Source organism: Patiria miniata, unplaced genomic scaffold, assembly GCF_015706575.1.
Source record: "Patiria miniata isolate m_02_andy unplaced genomic scaffold, ASM1570657v1 HiC_scaffold_19, whole genome shotgun sequence".
Classification (NCBI taxonomy): Eukaryota; Metazoa; Echinodermata; class Asteroidea; order Valvatida; family Asterinidae; genus Patiria; species Patiria miniata.
The window spans coordinates 12,510,464-12,528,382 of NW_024037057.1; the positions used below are offsets into that span (position 1 = coordinate 12,510,464).

At 39.0% G+C, this 17,919-nt stretch overlaps 1 protein-coding gene across 1 annotated transcript; it reads left to right on the forward strand.

Moving 5' to 3' along the window:
• The first annotated feature begins 359 nt into the window (after positions 1–359).
• On the forward strand, positions 360–17,473 carry LOC119725433 (putative ferric-chelate reductase 1). Its single transcript, XM_038196838.1, has 6 exons — positions 360–572; positions 6,535–6,686; positions 9,003–9,094; positions 10,456–10,571; positions 16,178–16,279; positions 17,283–17,473. Exons 1-6 carry the CDS (start codon positions 365–367, stop codon positions 17,471–17,473), a joined length of 861 nt encoding a protein of 286 aa, XP_038052766.1. The 5' UTR covers positions 360–364.
• Positions 17,474–17,919: the final 446 nt, after the last annotated feature.

The window sequence follows — 17,919 nt, forward strand, 5'->3', positions numbered from 1 at the left end:
TTTTGTTGAAAATTTAAATTTGGAAGTTATCTTTTATGGGAAACTAAGGGTGCTCGTTTTTGGTCAATGTTCCGGGGAAGGCCATTATGCAAAATAGACGCGCATGCGCATCGGTCGAAACAAAGCCGGTCTTCCGAAAACTTTCAGCAGGAGTGCAATTATTTGACCATACCGAGGCATGTCATTTGCTAAATTTTTTGTCAAATTATTTTTGGTCAATTGGGGGGGGGGGGGGACGGACAGACAGACTGACCGACCAACAAACCGACCAACCGACCACAACATGTAGAACTTCCTGCCAGAGCGTATACCACTCCCCTGCTATAATTTGGGCGTTACTTTAACCTCGTTTCAGGAATCAAGGATGATCTTCGCAATTCTTGTGTGTCTGGTGCCGGCCGTCCTCGGCAACAGCGCAGGACCACCGGTAGGGTCAAGCAACCCGAGCTTGTGCACCGACATGATACCGACCGGTCACAACGCTGGGGTTAGTCTGGCCAACGACCAAGACAATCCTCCCTACGCTATCGATACCTCATCTAGCGAGTACACCCCGAATGGTTCATTGACAGGTACGTAGTGCAGACCAGTAAATAGGCCCCAAATTGCCTAAACGCCGGCCAAATCACTATTGCATGCCCTCAAATTCCCTGGTGTAAGCATTTTGAGGGCCATGAACTTCATAATTTGTAAAAAAAAAAAAAATGGGGGAAGCCGGCCATGGAGAGCTGCGAACTCGTATTCGTGTGACATTTGCATGAAATTATGCCCTAAAATATAAAGCAACTATAGGCGTAGCAAGCGGGGGGGGGGGGGGGGGGGGGGGGGGGGGGGGGGATAAGGTTGTTTTTACCCCCTCCCCCATATTTTGTAAAGACTGCCCTTTTCCATTCAAATGCCCTTTTTTCAATGGGTTTACCCCCCCCCCCTCCCCCGCCAATAATTTGTAAAGACTGCCTTTTTCTTAACAAGTGCCCTTTTCAAAAAGAAGTGGTGCCCTTTTGTGTGGCATCTGCCGCTTTGGGTACCTTTTTCAGAATTTCGCACATGTATCGCCCTGAAAAGCACCATATACTGGCCCTTTAGGTGCACAATTGGTCGCCATTTCGACTTCTTTGCATAATAAATTCGGACTCGAATGTCGTACGAAGTCAATTTCGGTGGCAAACCCATACATTTGATACCAAGTAATCTTAATGACCCATTGCTGATGATGTATCCCAGATGGATGGCAGCCATCTTGGATTTTTCAAAATAGCCGCCATCTTGGATATCTTTGTTAATAACATTGCACCTGAATGTCCTATGAAGTCCATGTTTTTGAATGAACTCAAGTAAATCACTGTGGACGGGGTACTCACAATTGATGGCAGCCATCTTGGATATTTCATAATTGTCGCCATTTTGAATTAATTTGCATATTAAATTTGTACTTGAATGTCGTATGAAGTCTCTATTGGTGGCAAACCCCATAAATTTGACACCAAGGAATCCAATTAACACATTTAGGCATCCCAAACGGATGGCAGCCATATTGGATACTAAAAAAAACGGCCATTTTGGATTTCATTTAAATAATAAGGTGGCACCTGAATGTCGCATGAAGTCCATTTTGATGGCAAACTGCATGTTCTTGATACCAAGGAGCCCAGGTTATAATCATTGTTGATAGGGTACTCCACTGGGAGTTTACCCCATCAACAATGATTTTCTCGGGTTCCTTGGTATCAAAACACGGGGTTTGCCATCAAAATGAACTTCATATGACAGTCAGGTAGGAAGTCAGATACAATTAGGTCCGAAATGGCCGCCATTTTGAATTCCAAGATGGCCGCCACGTGGTAGATGGAAAAAATGTTACCAATGGATTTCCAGTTTAGGAAGGTAAACTCTATCCAAATATGAGACCAAAAAATTCTACTTTTAGCGAAGAAAAATGCAATGGCCAAAAATGCGACATAATATACTATCTAATAAGTTACTCTCGTCCTAGGTTGCTTTTCGAGGTACTTTAAACAACATTTTTTTCATTTGACATTGGGGTCATTCAGTGTCAAATCATCCCCCAAAACTTTTAAATTTTAAACCCCAACCTCTTCAAATTGGTTTATATTTAGTTTATGGGGAAATGTCGGCTGAAAAGTTTTAGCGCCACTCCCGGACAAACGGTTTTCGCGCTACCGCCCAGTCAATTTTGGTCAAAATGGACATTGCTGCCATTTTTTTAAATGACCATATCTCTTTAATCTGTTAGCCAAATTTGTTAATCTTGATTTCTTTTGAAAGGTTTCATCATGAGAAATCCAAATTTATCATTGTTTTTCATGTCGGGGTTATTTGAAGTATAATGACATTATGACCTTTAATTTGACCTTGAATTTGATCTTAGACTAGTGGATCACCGAACATTGAGACAAACTTGAATGAAAATTAAACCCCACCATTTTTGTTTTCTACAAAATATAAAAAATAGGGTACAATATTTTTTGTTTGGTTTGGGCTCATCTCAAAGTTGGCATACGTGTTGCCAAATGTGATATCCCTATAATATGCAGTGTACTAGTGGATTTAAAGTAGAGATTTTGTTTGTCCCTGAAATGAGTTCCTGTACAGGGTGTCACAAGACTGTTAAAATTATTCCTTTTATTTTCTGAGTTGATTTATTAATCACTAAATGTGTACGGCCGTAAAGTGTTGTGTAACTTTGGAGGTGGATGCTAGGTGAATTATGCAAATCGTAATTCCTTTCCCTTTGCATACCAATTCCGGGCTTGCACCCATGTGGGAGGGGTATCAAACCCTCGCCCACGTATTTTCGGATTGAGTTTTGCGGTTTTTGGTTGACTTCTTTCCCGTAATATATATAATTTGATTTTTGCGATTGATGAATCCTGTGTTGAATTCTCTGTTCTCTTGAGTTATTCCTTGATTTTTGGTCTGAGTAGAGCGGCCCAAGGGTTCGCTCTTCGACACAGGGATATCAAATTTTCCAACACTTATACCAACTTTGACAGGAGCTAGAAACCTAACAAAAAATTATGCCCAGGCCATAGGAAACATAGGATCTCAAAAGGTACCCGGCCAGGACTGGAATGATGATGGAAATCAATGTCAAAGGACAAATTGTTGTTCAAAGTACCCCAAAAAGTAATGCAGGAAGAGAGTTATGGCCAAATCAAAAATCGTATAATTAGTTGCCATTTTGAATTTATGTAAATTACGCATATTTCCACCACTGGGATTCCTTCCCTTTTTAAAGGAAACTTATAGCAATACACCATGGTGTGAAATGTATCTATGTACATGACTGAACTTAGATTATCAGGGAAAATTTAATTGTGACATGTCCACACACGACAGCCATAATTTTAACCTTACTCTATGCACATTAATAAATGGCATTTATGCAAATTATTATCGGCATATCGAACATTTTGGAAACATAGGGATATTGAAAGTTACCAAGGTCTAGAATAATGAGTAAATCAATGTAAAAAGACTAAAAAATGTTGTTTAAAACACCTCAAAAAGCTATCCAGTATATGAAATATGACCAAATCAGTGCAAAAGCCTAAAATGTGCGGACATTTTTTATTTATACAAATTAGGCATATTTCCACCACCTGGATTTGTTAAGACTTTTAGTATGCCATTTTAGGGACCTTATAGAAATGCACTGTGGTGAAAAAAAATCTGTTGCAATTTGTTTGAGGTTCACCCAAAAAATAAAGCATTTTGCCTGTACTATCACAATTCATCTATATTAGAGATCTCTGAGTGCCATGGAATTTGGGAAAGACATGTGGCACTGTACCTCTTGCCTGAACTTGGGGCTTCCGATTCTCAGCATTTTGGATGCAATTGGGTCAGAAAGTAGCGCTATATTAAGCAATGTTGTGGAGGTTGGTTTTTTTCCAAAATGGCTACTTTTCCAGTTTGGGAAACATCAGTCGTTTTAGGGGTGTTTTTTATGTTGATCAATTTTTTTTTGTTTAGCCTGAACACCTGTGAGAGTTCTGAATATTTGTATAGGAAATGTGAAGTATGTGGATTTAACACTGGTGTCTATGGGAATGTATTTGCTTGGGTGCACCCCGGGTGGCCGGGGTTGACACAATGGCCCGACCCGCGCATGCGCTTTACATGTGTGGCACTCAGGAATGAGGCCGAACTAAATGGGCGGAGGAGAACGGCAATTTCCTGTCTTCACCGGTGTTTTAATTCTCTGTAAATTCGGAGAGGAGATGAGACATATGTTTAGTGCCTCTGGAATGAAGTATGAGTGTGTGTGACTTTTTACAATAAAGTATAACATTAACAAGAATTAAAATTAATTAAGACATGTTGGAAACAAGATTACAAAATGGCGGACAAGGTCTGACAAAAGCAAATAATCTGAAACGTAATTTACAAGTTACTTAACTGACATCCTCAAGCAATCGATAGGTAAATAAGGACATTATTCTCAAGGAAAGCAATTAATGGATGCTTTACATGAAAATTGTGCAATAATAGATCATTTAAAGGAAACATAGTTTGGCGCCAAAACTTTACGTGACGGCCGCCATCTTGCGGACGCATCAAAATTAAAGAAATTTACATCTAAATCACCAAATCAATGAATTGAACTTAGTAAATGAAATAAGGAACTCTCTATAATGCGTTATTAATTAACACATTACTAAAAGTAAAAGTTAAAGTGAGATATTTACAAAAGTGAACTCGCTCAAGTTTACTAACGGAAAGGGACAAGGTTTTAGCATAAAAGTACAGATTTCATGGCAATCTTGTCATTATAAATAAATAACCCTAATGCTTAAATATGAGAAAGTAACAAAATGTATTAACAGTATATAATTGAAATGAAAATAAATCAAAGGTATTAACCTGTAAATTCGGAGAGGAGATGAGACATAATGTTTAGCGCCTCTGGAAAGAAGTATGAGTGTGTGTGGTGGCGCCAAACTAGGTGATTGCGTTTATACGGAAGTGGGTGGATGGAATGTGCTAAAGAAATAGTCCCTTACTTAAAGAAACTAAATATACAAGAAATACAAAAAAAGTAAAGGGGGGGGGGGGTGGTCATTTTTCGCACCTGTCACACATGTTTATGCTGCGACAGTGGTTTTTCAGTGGTCGTGACATGGAGGGGGGCATCAGCATTTCAACGGGGTTAACAACGGCGGTTTCGCATCGAATGCTCTCAAATAGGCCTTCAGCCTATTCAATCAAGATCGAGAGAAATAAAAGGAGTGATTTGGGGTTTGGAGTCAGATGGAACTCAATTAATTCTGGTGGGGGCGCCCTACAGCAGGGCAGGTGCACTTGGAGGCTTATTCTCAGGCCTCGTATTAAACTCGAGTTTTTTCCCCCATCTTTTGATAAAATATAAGTTATGGGTCCTTCCTCAAGCCAAAAAAATCATTTTGGGAACAATTGCTTAACTTTGCTTCCTTTAAGGGTGCAGACCAGTAAATAGGCCCGAAATTGCCTACGCGACCGGCCAAATCACGATTGGCACGTCCTAAAGTTCTCCGGTATAAGAGCATTTTGAAGGCCGTGAACTTGAAGATTTGTAACAAAAGAAGGGTGGAAGCCGTGCAGAGGAGTGCGAGCTCGCATGTGTGCAAAAGTTGGATGAAATTAGGCCCAATGGATCTATTTTGCAATGGAGCGTAGGCGTCCCTTTTCAAAATGGCGATGAGATTCAGGACTGCTTATATCATCTTTGGATGGAATTTTTTCCCCCAAAAGTCATTGGATAAAAGAACAAAAATTGAACATAAAATGAAAGATGCTGCGTCATGCTCTTTTTTTTTAATGTAACGGTGCGTTACCTGACCTACGATCTATCGATGAGACGTCAGGGAACCAGGCTAATAATGGTTCCAACCTTTATTGTCCAGTGTATAACCGGAAGCTTCTTTGGTAGCTACTTTGATATTGGATATACTAGACATTCATTATAAGTTTTGAACATCTATCACGTATATGTTTTTCCCCCATAGACCGTGTTGGTGTTTTAGTTTGATATATAGTGTACATTGGACTCAGTGATGACTCGGTCCGTGAGTCAGTCGGTCAGTCTGTTACTCAAGCATTCAGAATAGTCTTGATTGCTATTTTTCAGGCATAAGACAGAAATGTACATCTGAATGAATTCCTGAATTCCGGCGGCAATCTCCGCCCCCCATAGAGGGTATGCCCTCCCCACACCTTCGCTCTATACCCCCCATTCCTATCAACCCCCTTCCTCGCTTTCTAAAGGCAAGATACCTGCCCCTATCGTAAACTGAATGATTATCGGGATTCAAATACATCGTATTTTGTGAAATTATTATGAAACAATAACGAAATATTAAACGCTGGTTGAGTTTTTCATTAAATTGCACACTGAAAAATAAATAATTATATTTCTACAAAAGAATGCTGGCAAATAGCACAGGCAATACACTATTATAATACTTTTCAATGCCTTGAGAATGCATAAGCCAACGTCTTTAATTAAGTGTTGTTGTTTCCTCGTTACCATAGTAACAATCCGTGGACTAGGTGGCAACCAGTTCAAGGGATTTTTCATTCAGGCTCGACGGGCCGATCCAGCTCGAGACAACGATGTTGCCGTAGGAACATTTTCCAGCCCTCCTGCAAACACCAAGCTACTCATGTGCCACAATGTTGCAAATGTAAGGAATCCATTACAGCTAGTAATAGTTATGTTCTTTATTTCAACTGCTCAAGTCCATGTTAACCATTGTAGCACTTGTATAACATTGTACTACACGACATTTTACTTCTGAACCGTACCGCATAAGACCATGACGAAAACGGCCCTCTTAAGAATTTGGCTAGTTTCACACAACACACTGAGTATCTATTGTTTAAACTTCGGTGAAGGGCAAAACGCTGATATTAATTTACATCATCCCGACGCAAATTCATCTTATGAATATTTCAAAGATGTCTGTATGCACAACTTTATTGGGGGTCACCCTTTACTGCTAATATTACTGCGGTTCCTGAAATTGCAGCTAAAAAGACACATTGTTTGCAGCCAAAAGCGTGTGAAGAGATGTTTATTTTTATTTTGAGGAATGTTCACATTTAATGGGAGACTTTTGAGACGTTGGTGGCAGCAAACATACTGCTGGTCCTTTTCAATTGTTTACGTCATGTTTAAGCTAAAGCGCGCACACTCAAATGACGCAAACATGGAAAAAGGACCGGTATGTTTGGAAAAAGGACCGGAATCTTGTACAGTACATGTATCTTTGTGCTTGCCATGACAAAAACTGAAAATTCAAAGAACTTTGAACAAATACAGCTAAAGCTACTACTTTATACCTCTCCGAAAACTGCATAATTTACAGAGTAATTAGTTTTCGTCTCAATTGAAGGATTTTTTGTTTACAGCGTACTATGTTAATATTGCCTGTGAGCATTTTGGTTATTTCTTGAATTGTGTCTACACAGTTGACTGTTCTCTTTGCCTCTTTCAATTTGCCGCTCTGATATTGTATTTTTTCGGTGACGATTACGATTCAAAGTGAAATAGTATAAAATACTCTCCCTTTTTAGTTAAATTTTAATTTTATTTTTAGTTTCCAGTATTTTTAATTCTTATTTGTTTGCTTACATGTACTATTTATATTTTAATGTTAAAACTGAAAATTATATTTTATTGTTTGTATTTTTTTTTTATTTCTAAAATTAGCTTTGTAACAATTTTACTGAATTTCGCGTTTTCGCTTTCAATTTTTTTTGTGTTTATATCTAGTCTTAACCCATTTACTAACAGTTTAACTATAACCCTTCCTTTGTTATTTAAGTAATGACCCGTAAAAATAGAACAAAAGGGACCGTTCGTTGACAATTATAGAGAATAGATACATAACAGAATAATCAAATTGACTGCCAGAAACTTACCAATCAATACTTCTCAGATGATATTCCAATGTTATGTAATTTCCAAACAAAATAATTCCTTTGGTGACTGAGATATTTCGATTCGTACTCCATGTAACAATATCAAGGTAAGCGGTCCTCATCTCAGAGGACAAAGTGTTTCACAAATAAGCTCACTTCCTTTTGGGTGGTGTTAAAAATCCTCCATCCCGTACGCTCGCATCGAAAGCATTTTTTTTTAATTTAGTATATGTAGCTGGAACAAACATACATGAACATGTATATAACTCAATTAGAGAGGAGGCAAAGGTGGTGTGTATGTACTACAACCCACCAATGGTGTCTGCATGTATGTGACTCTGCATGCATCATCGTGAAGAATGGAACAAAAGTGGTGCACCCATGCAGAGGGTTAACAATAAAATCCAGTACGGTACAAACGCATAATGGGGGCTGGGAGTAAGGCTTTTACACAGCTCTCCATTGCTGAACATTGGATCGAATTCATCTCATAGCTCGAAGCATTAATAAGAATCCACACTTTTTGTTCCCTTGTAAACCGGACAATAGTTGCGAGAGAGACGTAGTTTAAGTCGGAGAAACGACTCAAAAGGTGGAGATTCTTCGAATCAAAGAATCTCCACTTTTTCGTCATTTCTCCTTAACTTAACGTCTGAAAAGTCTCCCATTGTACCAAAGAGTACTTATATTCTGATTACTTTCGTAGGACAGCGCGTGCCACTTAAAAGTTTATACATGTAGCAGAAATACATGTACGTGCGTTTGCTCGTTCCAACAAAAACGTCACTCAAAATCCCAAGAGGAAGATTCAGTTTTGACTTTTCGAAGAAATAGTGAAAACCATGCACTTTATTCCAAAATCAGTCAATGGACTGATTGTTGGAAATCAGGTACGCCCCTTGATTTCTTCTAAATGACATCAAGCTGGACGGAAGAGTTTCCTGAATTCTTGAATCTAAGTAATATTTTTGATAATTCGGTTGGTTACTTTTGGCCTAAATGCAAGGATCCTATATATGCCCTTGAAGATGATTTTCCTCCGAATTATCATCATATTTGTTTTGTCATTTTTTCAGTCCGCTTGGGGACATTCCAACAATTATGCAAAATCCTCAGTCGTTGGGATTTGGAACGCCCCGGCTCTTGACGAAGGACCGATCGAGTTCAAGTAAGAACCAAACAACTCTGGCTTTTTATTTTCGCCTAAATTGATCACGATATTCTAATATCTGACCAAGGCAAACAACACTTGGGGTCAACAAGTGTCTAATTAGTTCACTATGCGGAAAGACGAGACTGCTGTGTGATGCCGATGGCCACGTTTCTTATCCACTTTTAGTGGGAAAGACACGGTGCTGTTATGCTAGTTAGTTTCTCATTCTGTTTATACATTTTTTCGCGTTATAGTGTGTTTTTTTGTCTTCAGTGAAAAACTGCTGGTGTTCATTTCAGCAGGCTAAAAAAAAGTCTTTAAAACAATAATTATATGACTAATATTAATATAAAAAACGCTTTCCGCGTCACAAAGACATCACAAATGGCTGTACAATTAAACATCCACAGATTCGCAAGAAAGACACTTAGATAAAAAGTCATTAAACAAAAGCAATTAGTTTAAAATATCTAACAATTTAGGCGCAGATCAAGGAATTCTGGCAGTTGGGAGTGGGGGGGGGGAGGGGGGTTCAGGCCCGTAAGCTTTTTTTATGTCCGATTGTTGCGGACAGTCGGACATAATTATTATTACTATAATTGTTATGCTTGTTTGCGTCAAAGCAGGGGGGTCGACCCCCTCCATCTGGATCTGCGCCTGCAATTAAGTAATCTAGAAAAGATGGGTTTTAAGTAGAAAAGAACACTACTTTTACAATTTGCCTGTTCAATAAGTGAGAGGTTTGCGGTAACACCATGTGGAAATATCTCTTTTGTGAGTATGCGTGGTTCTGAAGAGAACCTGTTGGATTAACCTGTCTGTTATCAGAAAAAGTACACAGAGAACACGCACCCTTCTTCGAAAGCCTGCCACAGGATGACAGAAAGTTGGACATAGAGACTTCGAACTAATTGCCAATATAAATATACGTAGACCTAACAATAAATTTTCTGACTGTTTAAAAATAAATCGATTGTTTATGGTTGCCATGGTATTTGATTAAAAACTTTTTTACCATAGATATTGATTATTAAAAACAAATTCACAATGTATTTTGTAGCGCATCCAAATGACGTTGCATTATAGTACTCACCAACATTACACAAAATTACACCGGTGCTTTTAATGAGTAAATGTTTGTGTTCACAATTTGAGCAGAAAACTCCTAAACTGAAGAGTGTGTGCATTATATGACATTACAGTAACAGCGCCCTCAGTTGTCAGGAAGGCATGACACATTTTAAGTGTTTTAAAAAATGCACTTTACCAACAGTGCTTTTAAACAAAATCATGTTAGAAGAGTGGAAATTTGCACCCAAAATAAATCTTTCAGTGTTAAGTTCATGCCATGATCTCTTTATAATCTTTCTGGCTAGGGCAACCATTGTGAAAGGGGTTCCTAACCGCGGCTACTTTTACACCGGTGTCAAGTCTGCCCAAGTGAGCCCTGTCACCGATGAGGGCGCTTGGACAGAACCCACCACACAGCAGCGTAAGTTTTTTGCTCTTGTCATAGCGTTCACGCACAGTCGTAAAATTAGTTGTTACGGCAACTCAGCCGAAACAGCTATTGTTCTCGTTAAGATTTTTTATCTGTTTCGGCTACTCAGCTGAAACAGCTATTGTTTTCGATTTTTTATTCTTATTCTTTTTCAGACTCATCTTCATGGGGTTGTAAACGTTTTTCTTCCACCAATACAATTTGGCACTATAGTAAATCCGATCGACTTCAGACTTAATACACACATAAGCCACCACTCACAGGTTGTTCAAGAAGAAATTCGTAATCCTGAAACCATCAGGTGTCAAGTTACGTCACACTCAAGGTGAATTCTTCTCTGTGTGACATCACATTAAAAAGGGACATATTTTTAAGAACAATCGTCCGATTTGGTTGTAACATGATATGTGCCTATACCGGGATGTGTTATAGATGAAAATTGAAGTGACGTCATCATGACGTCACATTAAAAGGGTAATTTTTCTATGACTTGTTTCTCTAGTACAGCAAGTCTGACTTTATAGTCGTAACTTGATGTGTACTCATTCTGGGACGATGGAAATGTAAGTGACGTCATCATGACGTCATCACAAGTCATGTGACGTCACATTAAAGGGGCAATTTCTGAGCCCTTATCTGAAGAAATATAGGTCCAATTTTGTTGTAACTCGATATGTACTGAAACTGGGACGTGCTTTAGATGACAATTAAGTGACGTCATGGTGACATCATCACATGCCATGTATGATGTGTTATTCATGAAATTTGAATTGATGTCGTCATGTCGTAATCCCATGCCATGTACGTCACATGTCACATGTCGATGAAATTTGAACTGTCGTCGTGATTTTGTGCTTGTTTTCTGTCCATCTATTTCCTCTCTTTTGTCAAGTGTTCATCTTCCCTCCCCCTCACCCCTCCCCCTGCCCCTCCTCGGCCATTTCCTTCTCGCATCTTTTCGCATCTTGTCGCATCTTGTAAGATAAATTATTCTGTCGCATTTAAAACATATTTTTAAATTAATTTCAGTGAAGGAATCATTCATTAAGATCATTATTATTATTGCTTTCGCCCTATTATTTTTTTAGCCTAACTACTTTATTTAGGTGACAAATAATGTGTCGGTCTATTGAAAGATTGTTAATACTATTGTGATAACCACCCAATGGGGCGACGGTTTGCAAACATCATCCGACAATAGGTGGCGCTAGGTTGCAGACCAATAAATAGGCCCATAATTACCTACGCCGGCCAAATCACGATTTGCATGCCCTCAAAATCTTTAATTTTTTGGTAGCATATTTTGGGCCATGAACTTGAGGGCTCGTAGAAAATAAGGGTGGAAGCCGTGTACAGGACTGTGAGCTCTGTGCAAATTGGATGAAATTGGGGCCCTAAAAGCGCTCTTTTTTGCCATGGAGTGTAGGGTGATCATCTTCGAATGGAAATTTCTCCTAAAAGTCAAAAGTTTACCCCCACAAAATGACGAAAAATAAAAGATGATGAAAGAAGCTTAAATTTGATGTGTGTCTCGAACACCTTGGAGAGTTGTGAGGATTTTTCCTGAAATTTTGAAGTTACGATATTTATCACTGGGGTCTATGACAGTTTATTTACCGGTCTGCAACCTGCAGTTCCAAAATGGCGTCGTCCATCGTCCGTTTTCAAAATAGCGGTGCGCATGCGCTTTATATTCCACTGCAGTGGTTTTCAGGAGGCGTGACCTGGGGGGGGGGGGGGGCAGCGTTTCAAATGGGTCACCAATGGCGGTTCTCCCAAATCTAAAGGGGGCCGATAGACCGATTACAGAAATTTCGAGCAAAAATGGGGGGGGGGGTTGATTTGGGGGTTGGAAGGAGCTAGAACTCAATTAAATCCCGTCGGAGACGCCCTACAGAAAGGCAGCCGCAAACAGAGGGCTTGTTTTCAGGCCAGATATCGAACTCATAGATTTTTTTCTCGAAGTTTTTGGATGAAATATGGGTTATCCATCCTTCCTCATGCAGTACAAGTGGTTTTGGGGAGTTTTCACAACCTCGTTTTAGTCTTTAAAGGTTGCAGACCAGTAAATAGGCCCAAAAATTGCCAACGCCGGCCAAATCATGGATGTGCATGCCCTCAAAATCTTCAGTATTTCAGCACGTGTGGGTCATGAACTTGAGCGCTTTTAAAAAATAAGGGTGGAAGCCGTGCACAGGACTGTGAGCTTGTAGTTCTGTGCAAGGTGTCTTAAAAGCGCTTTATTTTGCAATGGAGCGTAGGCATCATTTTTCAAAATGGCGATGGGCTTCAGGACTATTTTTAGGGGTCATCATCTTCGGATGGAAATTTTTACTAAATATCAGTAGTTAACTCCCCAAAAAATTGAAAAGAAATGAAAGATGATGAAATTTGCTTTAATTTGATGTTTTTCGAACACCTTGGAGAGTGGTGAGTATTTTGTTTTTGAATTTCTGAAGTGCGGGCATTTGTCATTGGGCAGTTTATTTACTGGTCTGCAACCATAGAGAGAGTTGCGGGGTGCACACCGGTAAATAGGCGCCTAATTAAGCCCATCTGCCGAGCTCATAAATAAAATTTATACCCCAAAATAGTCTATATAAGAGAGTTTTGAGAGCCATAAAATTGGGTTATGAAGACATATGGCAATGAACCTCTGGCCGGACTTGGGGCTTCCAATTCTGAGCATTTTGGATGCAATTGGACTCGATGTACGCGCCACGCATGCGCTATGCTGCGGCAGTAGTTTTTTTTTGAGTGGGCGGAACCTATGGGGAGAGGGCAAAAGTTTTTTAAAGGCATCAACAAGGGCTGTTCCGTAACAGATGCTCCCAAATCGTAAGGGATCCGTAGGCTATCAGCCGATTACAGTAATTAAGAAGGGGGGGGGGGGGAATTTTGAGCTTCAAAGTAGCTGAAACTCAATTTATTGTCGTTGGGGGCGCTCTACAACTGGCAGGCGCAAAAAGGGCACCATTTTCGGGCCTAAAATTGACCTCGGATAATTGTGTTTTTTTTTCAATTTTTTTGATGGAATATGAATAACCAATACTTCCTAGTTGCCCTCAAAGTGGTTTTGGGGGGCATTGCAAACTTTCGGGCCTATTAAAGGGTGCACACCTATAAATAGGTCTAAACTCATCCGCCGAGCTCACGAATAAAAGTTATACCCTCTAAATATTCTATATTAGAGAGTTGTGAGAGCCATAAAATTGGGGAATTGAAAAGATATGGCAATGAACCTCTGGCACGGATTTAGGGCTTCCAATTCTGAGAATTTTAGATGCGACTGGACTCAAAAGTGGCGCTATTTTGCCATATAGTGGAGGGATCGTTTTTCAAGATGACTACTATTCCACTTTGGGAAGAAAAGGGGTCGTCTTCTTATGGTGAGAATTCCTCAAAAAGTCAATGGTTAACACACCACAAAATAAAAAGAAAATGATCGATGACATGTTGATGATCACTTTTCTGTGCATCTTAAATACCTACGACAGTTCTGAGTATTTTAAAAAGAATATTGGAGTATGGGCATTTAGCACTAGGGTATATGGAAATTGTAATGCTTAAGTGCAACCTGCACAGACTAACAAAGTAATAACAGGCACATTTTGTTGGTAATGAAAATACAACCAAATCAACCTTTGGGAAATATGTTAATTAATTAAAAACAAAAGAGATGTACTTTATATATTAGATGGCGTGTATTCCCGACACCTATGCGAAATTCTACCCTTTTACTAATTGGGAAAGGATCCCTGTATCTTTATAATTTGAACTGATATAAATGGCAAAAACGCAAGCTTAATGAACATTATGAGCTGTGATGACGTCATCGTGACGTCTATCTTTGCGGACCATCTTTGATATATGGTCTTTGCCTATGATACGTTTCTACGGAAAATGTTTTATGCTCAAAGTGCCAAAAAAAAATAAAACATGGACTAAATCTATAGGATTTGGGATAAAACCAAAAGAAAAACACGAAATCTGTTCGATAAACAGAACATACGGCTTTTCTGCATTATAATTATGAACAAATTTAAACCTTTCAAAAATAAAAACTTTAAAAATTCGAAAAAAACCTCATGACATCCTGACGTTCAAGCAAATATGCAAACCTTTGGATCACGGATGATGTATGTTCAAATCTACAAGTTTTAATCATAAACCCTCGAGAAGAAAATCCGCGGAGAATTCGTGTCCTGAAACCAAAAATGGAAAGAAAGAAACAAAGATTTAATCGAACAAATCTAAAGCGGCGATCCCGTTGTGCACGATCACCCAACTAGAGGTCTATGTCACGTCCAATCGGGTTGAAACTTGTTGTGTACATAGGTGAAAACTGACGTGACGTCACGTTGACGTCATTGTGTGGTTTTATATGAATTGTAAAGTTGTTGACGAATTAACATAATTATATCTTGCTAACAAAAATGCTAAATTCATAATTCTTTTGCAATAGGTTTCATAGGTTATAGAAATTCGCACTCAATTTGGTGAATAAATTGTTCGACGTCATCACGACGTCATAAAAACAAATCGATTTAAAAAAAAAAATAGATATTAGGGGTAATTCATCGACGTGAAGATGCAGAGTAGCATACACGAGTCCTGTTTATTTCGTCACGATTTACTGTGTTTTGTTTGCTGCCCGCAACGACGACTTTTACGCAGTTGCACGTTCGGTTCGAAACTGGACCTGAAAAACAGCTCTCAAAAGTACCTTTTGTATTCATTTCATGACAGAAACAATAGTCGTTTTTATTTCATCACACCTTAGGCTACATATACCCGAAAAATGACGGAAATGTCTTCGAGCATTCCACAACCTCTTTAGATAAATATACTAGTACACAAATTATGAAGCGACGCTATACAATGATGTCATCATTTAATCTGTTATTGTTATATATTCTTCTACGTACACAATGCCACATTTTCTGCATTCAGATAACCCTAAAACTTGGCACAGACAAAGACGACCTGAGAAAAATGTATCGAGAAGTAATGTCAATTATGACGTCATCCTGTTTCATGAGAGGTCACATTAGAGGTGTATTTTGAAATATCTATATATACAGAACTCTACGTCCAATTTGATTGTAATTTCATAAATACGTATTGAACAGGATGACTTATAAATAAACTTTTTAAGTGACACCACTGTGTCATCACCACTGGGATGTGACGTCATGACATGCTACAGATCCTTTGAAACAGCCGAAACAGCTGTTTTTGTCCACATGACAAACACATTTCTAGCTTTATTCCTTTTTTAAGTTATGTTTTTCAAGCAAAAAAAAACGAACAATGCGTGGTGAGTGCCCAGTGGCAATGCAATAATTTTATTTCACAGTTCTATTCTGGCAAAAAGGTTATAGTATGTACCTATTTCTATTACATAACCTTTTCTTGTTTATTTTAGCATATTCCTCAAAAACAAAATCGGTTTTCCAATGTCAGATCAGTCAAACAGACCACATATTTTTTTTTAAACCCATGCTTTCCCTCAGCCTTCCACAACCATTGCACTATTTGACATGCCCATCAATTCCTTTCTCTATATGTTGATTTTTCTGTTGATATCGGTACAGCATCCCCTCCTGTTATAATTGAGACCTGGCCCGATCCAGCAGTCACCAGAATTCCTACCTTTTCTACATGGATCTTCCATTTCAAATTCAACCAAAACGTGAGTATAAACACTGGTCCCTCTAATAGGCCACATGTTCGAGCGGAAAGGGCGCTGCGGCATGACAGCAAATTCTTGATAGAAACAATAGAAATATCACCCTTATTCAAACATTTCACCAACCTTTTATTGTATAAAATTAAAAGAATAATAGAAAGAGTACTTTTGATATAGCAACGTGTACACTATGCGTCAGTAAGTTGTTATTCAAATTGATTTTTTTACCTTCGAATTGTTAGTAACTCAGTCTTTGTAATCACGTGTTTGTGTTCCTGGGCATCATGCTATAAAGGATGCAGTGGCATGATGGGACATGCTTTCATTGAAATGCCAGATCTACATGCGATTGTGCACACCTTGCATATGTTCATTGAACAATTGTTGACTGGTGTGATTTGGGACATGACGTTTTTAACACCCGAGGGGCGCATAAGCCGAGGGTGCTATGCGCCCCGAGGGGGCTAAAAACGGCATATTACACATCACAGCAGTCAACAACTGTTTTGTTATATAGTGCCAATAACTCAAAATGATTAATGGTTATAACTACTGTGTGAGAAATAAATAGAATCATGACGATATAACCTTTGATAACTGAAGGCTTTGGTGTCCTGCCGGACTGAGACTGCAGTTGCGCAAAGCTGGTGCGCCGGCAGGTTCCACGCGCGCAATGAACACAGTGCGATATTACCCTTATTAGTGTGTGACATGCAGTTTTACTGTCCAGACACGTGACGGTCCTAGACCAATGAAAACAGTATCCAAGCGCACGTTATAACAAAGTTACTTATCATTGAACATTGATGACTTGCCAACGGATGTACGCCGAATAAGTGTAAAGGAGATGAATAATGTGACTTTTGTTCTTATCCATATCGTAATAAAATATCGCACACAGGTAAATAGGCCGAGTAGACCTGCTTTTGTCAAGGTTTACTACCGCATCGGTCCTCGGGTATTTTCAATTGACGCCTCCGCTGATGACAACGTTCACTTTCCTGCCCCAGACACAATGCAAGTTGTTGTCCCTGCGACATTGAAAGCACTGCTAGCTGGAGGGCAAGTGTATCATGTGCTGTTGGATGAGGGTGTGGTAACTGGTCCTGGGCCACGTTATGCTCCGTCAACTGCTGTTACAGATCCCGATTTCTACAAAGTATTGTACAGTGGCTTGCCAGATCGTAAGAATACCATTTAAAGACGTATAGGCTAACCGGTGTATTTATGACAAGAATGAATTGACGAAGAATTCATTATTAATATTCATGATATAGTTATGGAATAAGTTTTCCAGATCCATGTAAATTAAACGAGGTTTAATTATTGACTCACTTTTTCCGAGAAGAGGGTTTCTATGTGTCCCCCACTCGTGCTACCCAAAATCAGTTCCTCTAATTTTTGGTTTGATCTGATTTTGTCTACGATTTCTAGTTTTCAAAATCGAGTTCCTAACATTTGATTGTTTATATATTTTTTTAATAATTATCATGTCATACAATTTTATATTTAGGTAATGCTTTTGCTAAAAATGCTTATATTTGTATAGGATATCATGAGACTCCGTACTACACGACCCCAGCGCCTCCATCAAGTTGCTCTGACACAGGTGAGATACGGCTGCTTGTAGGAATATAAGCTGGCATA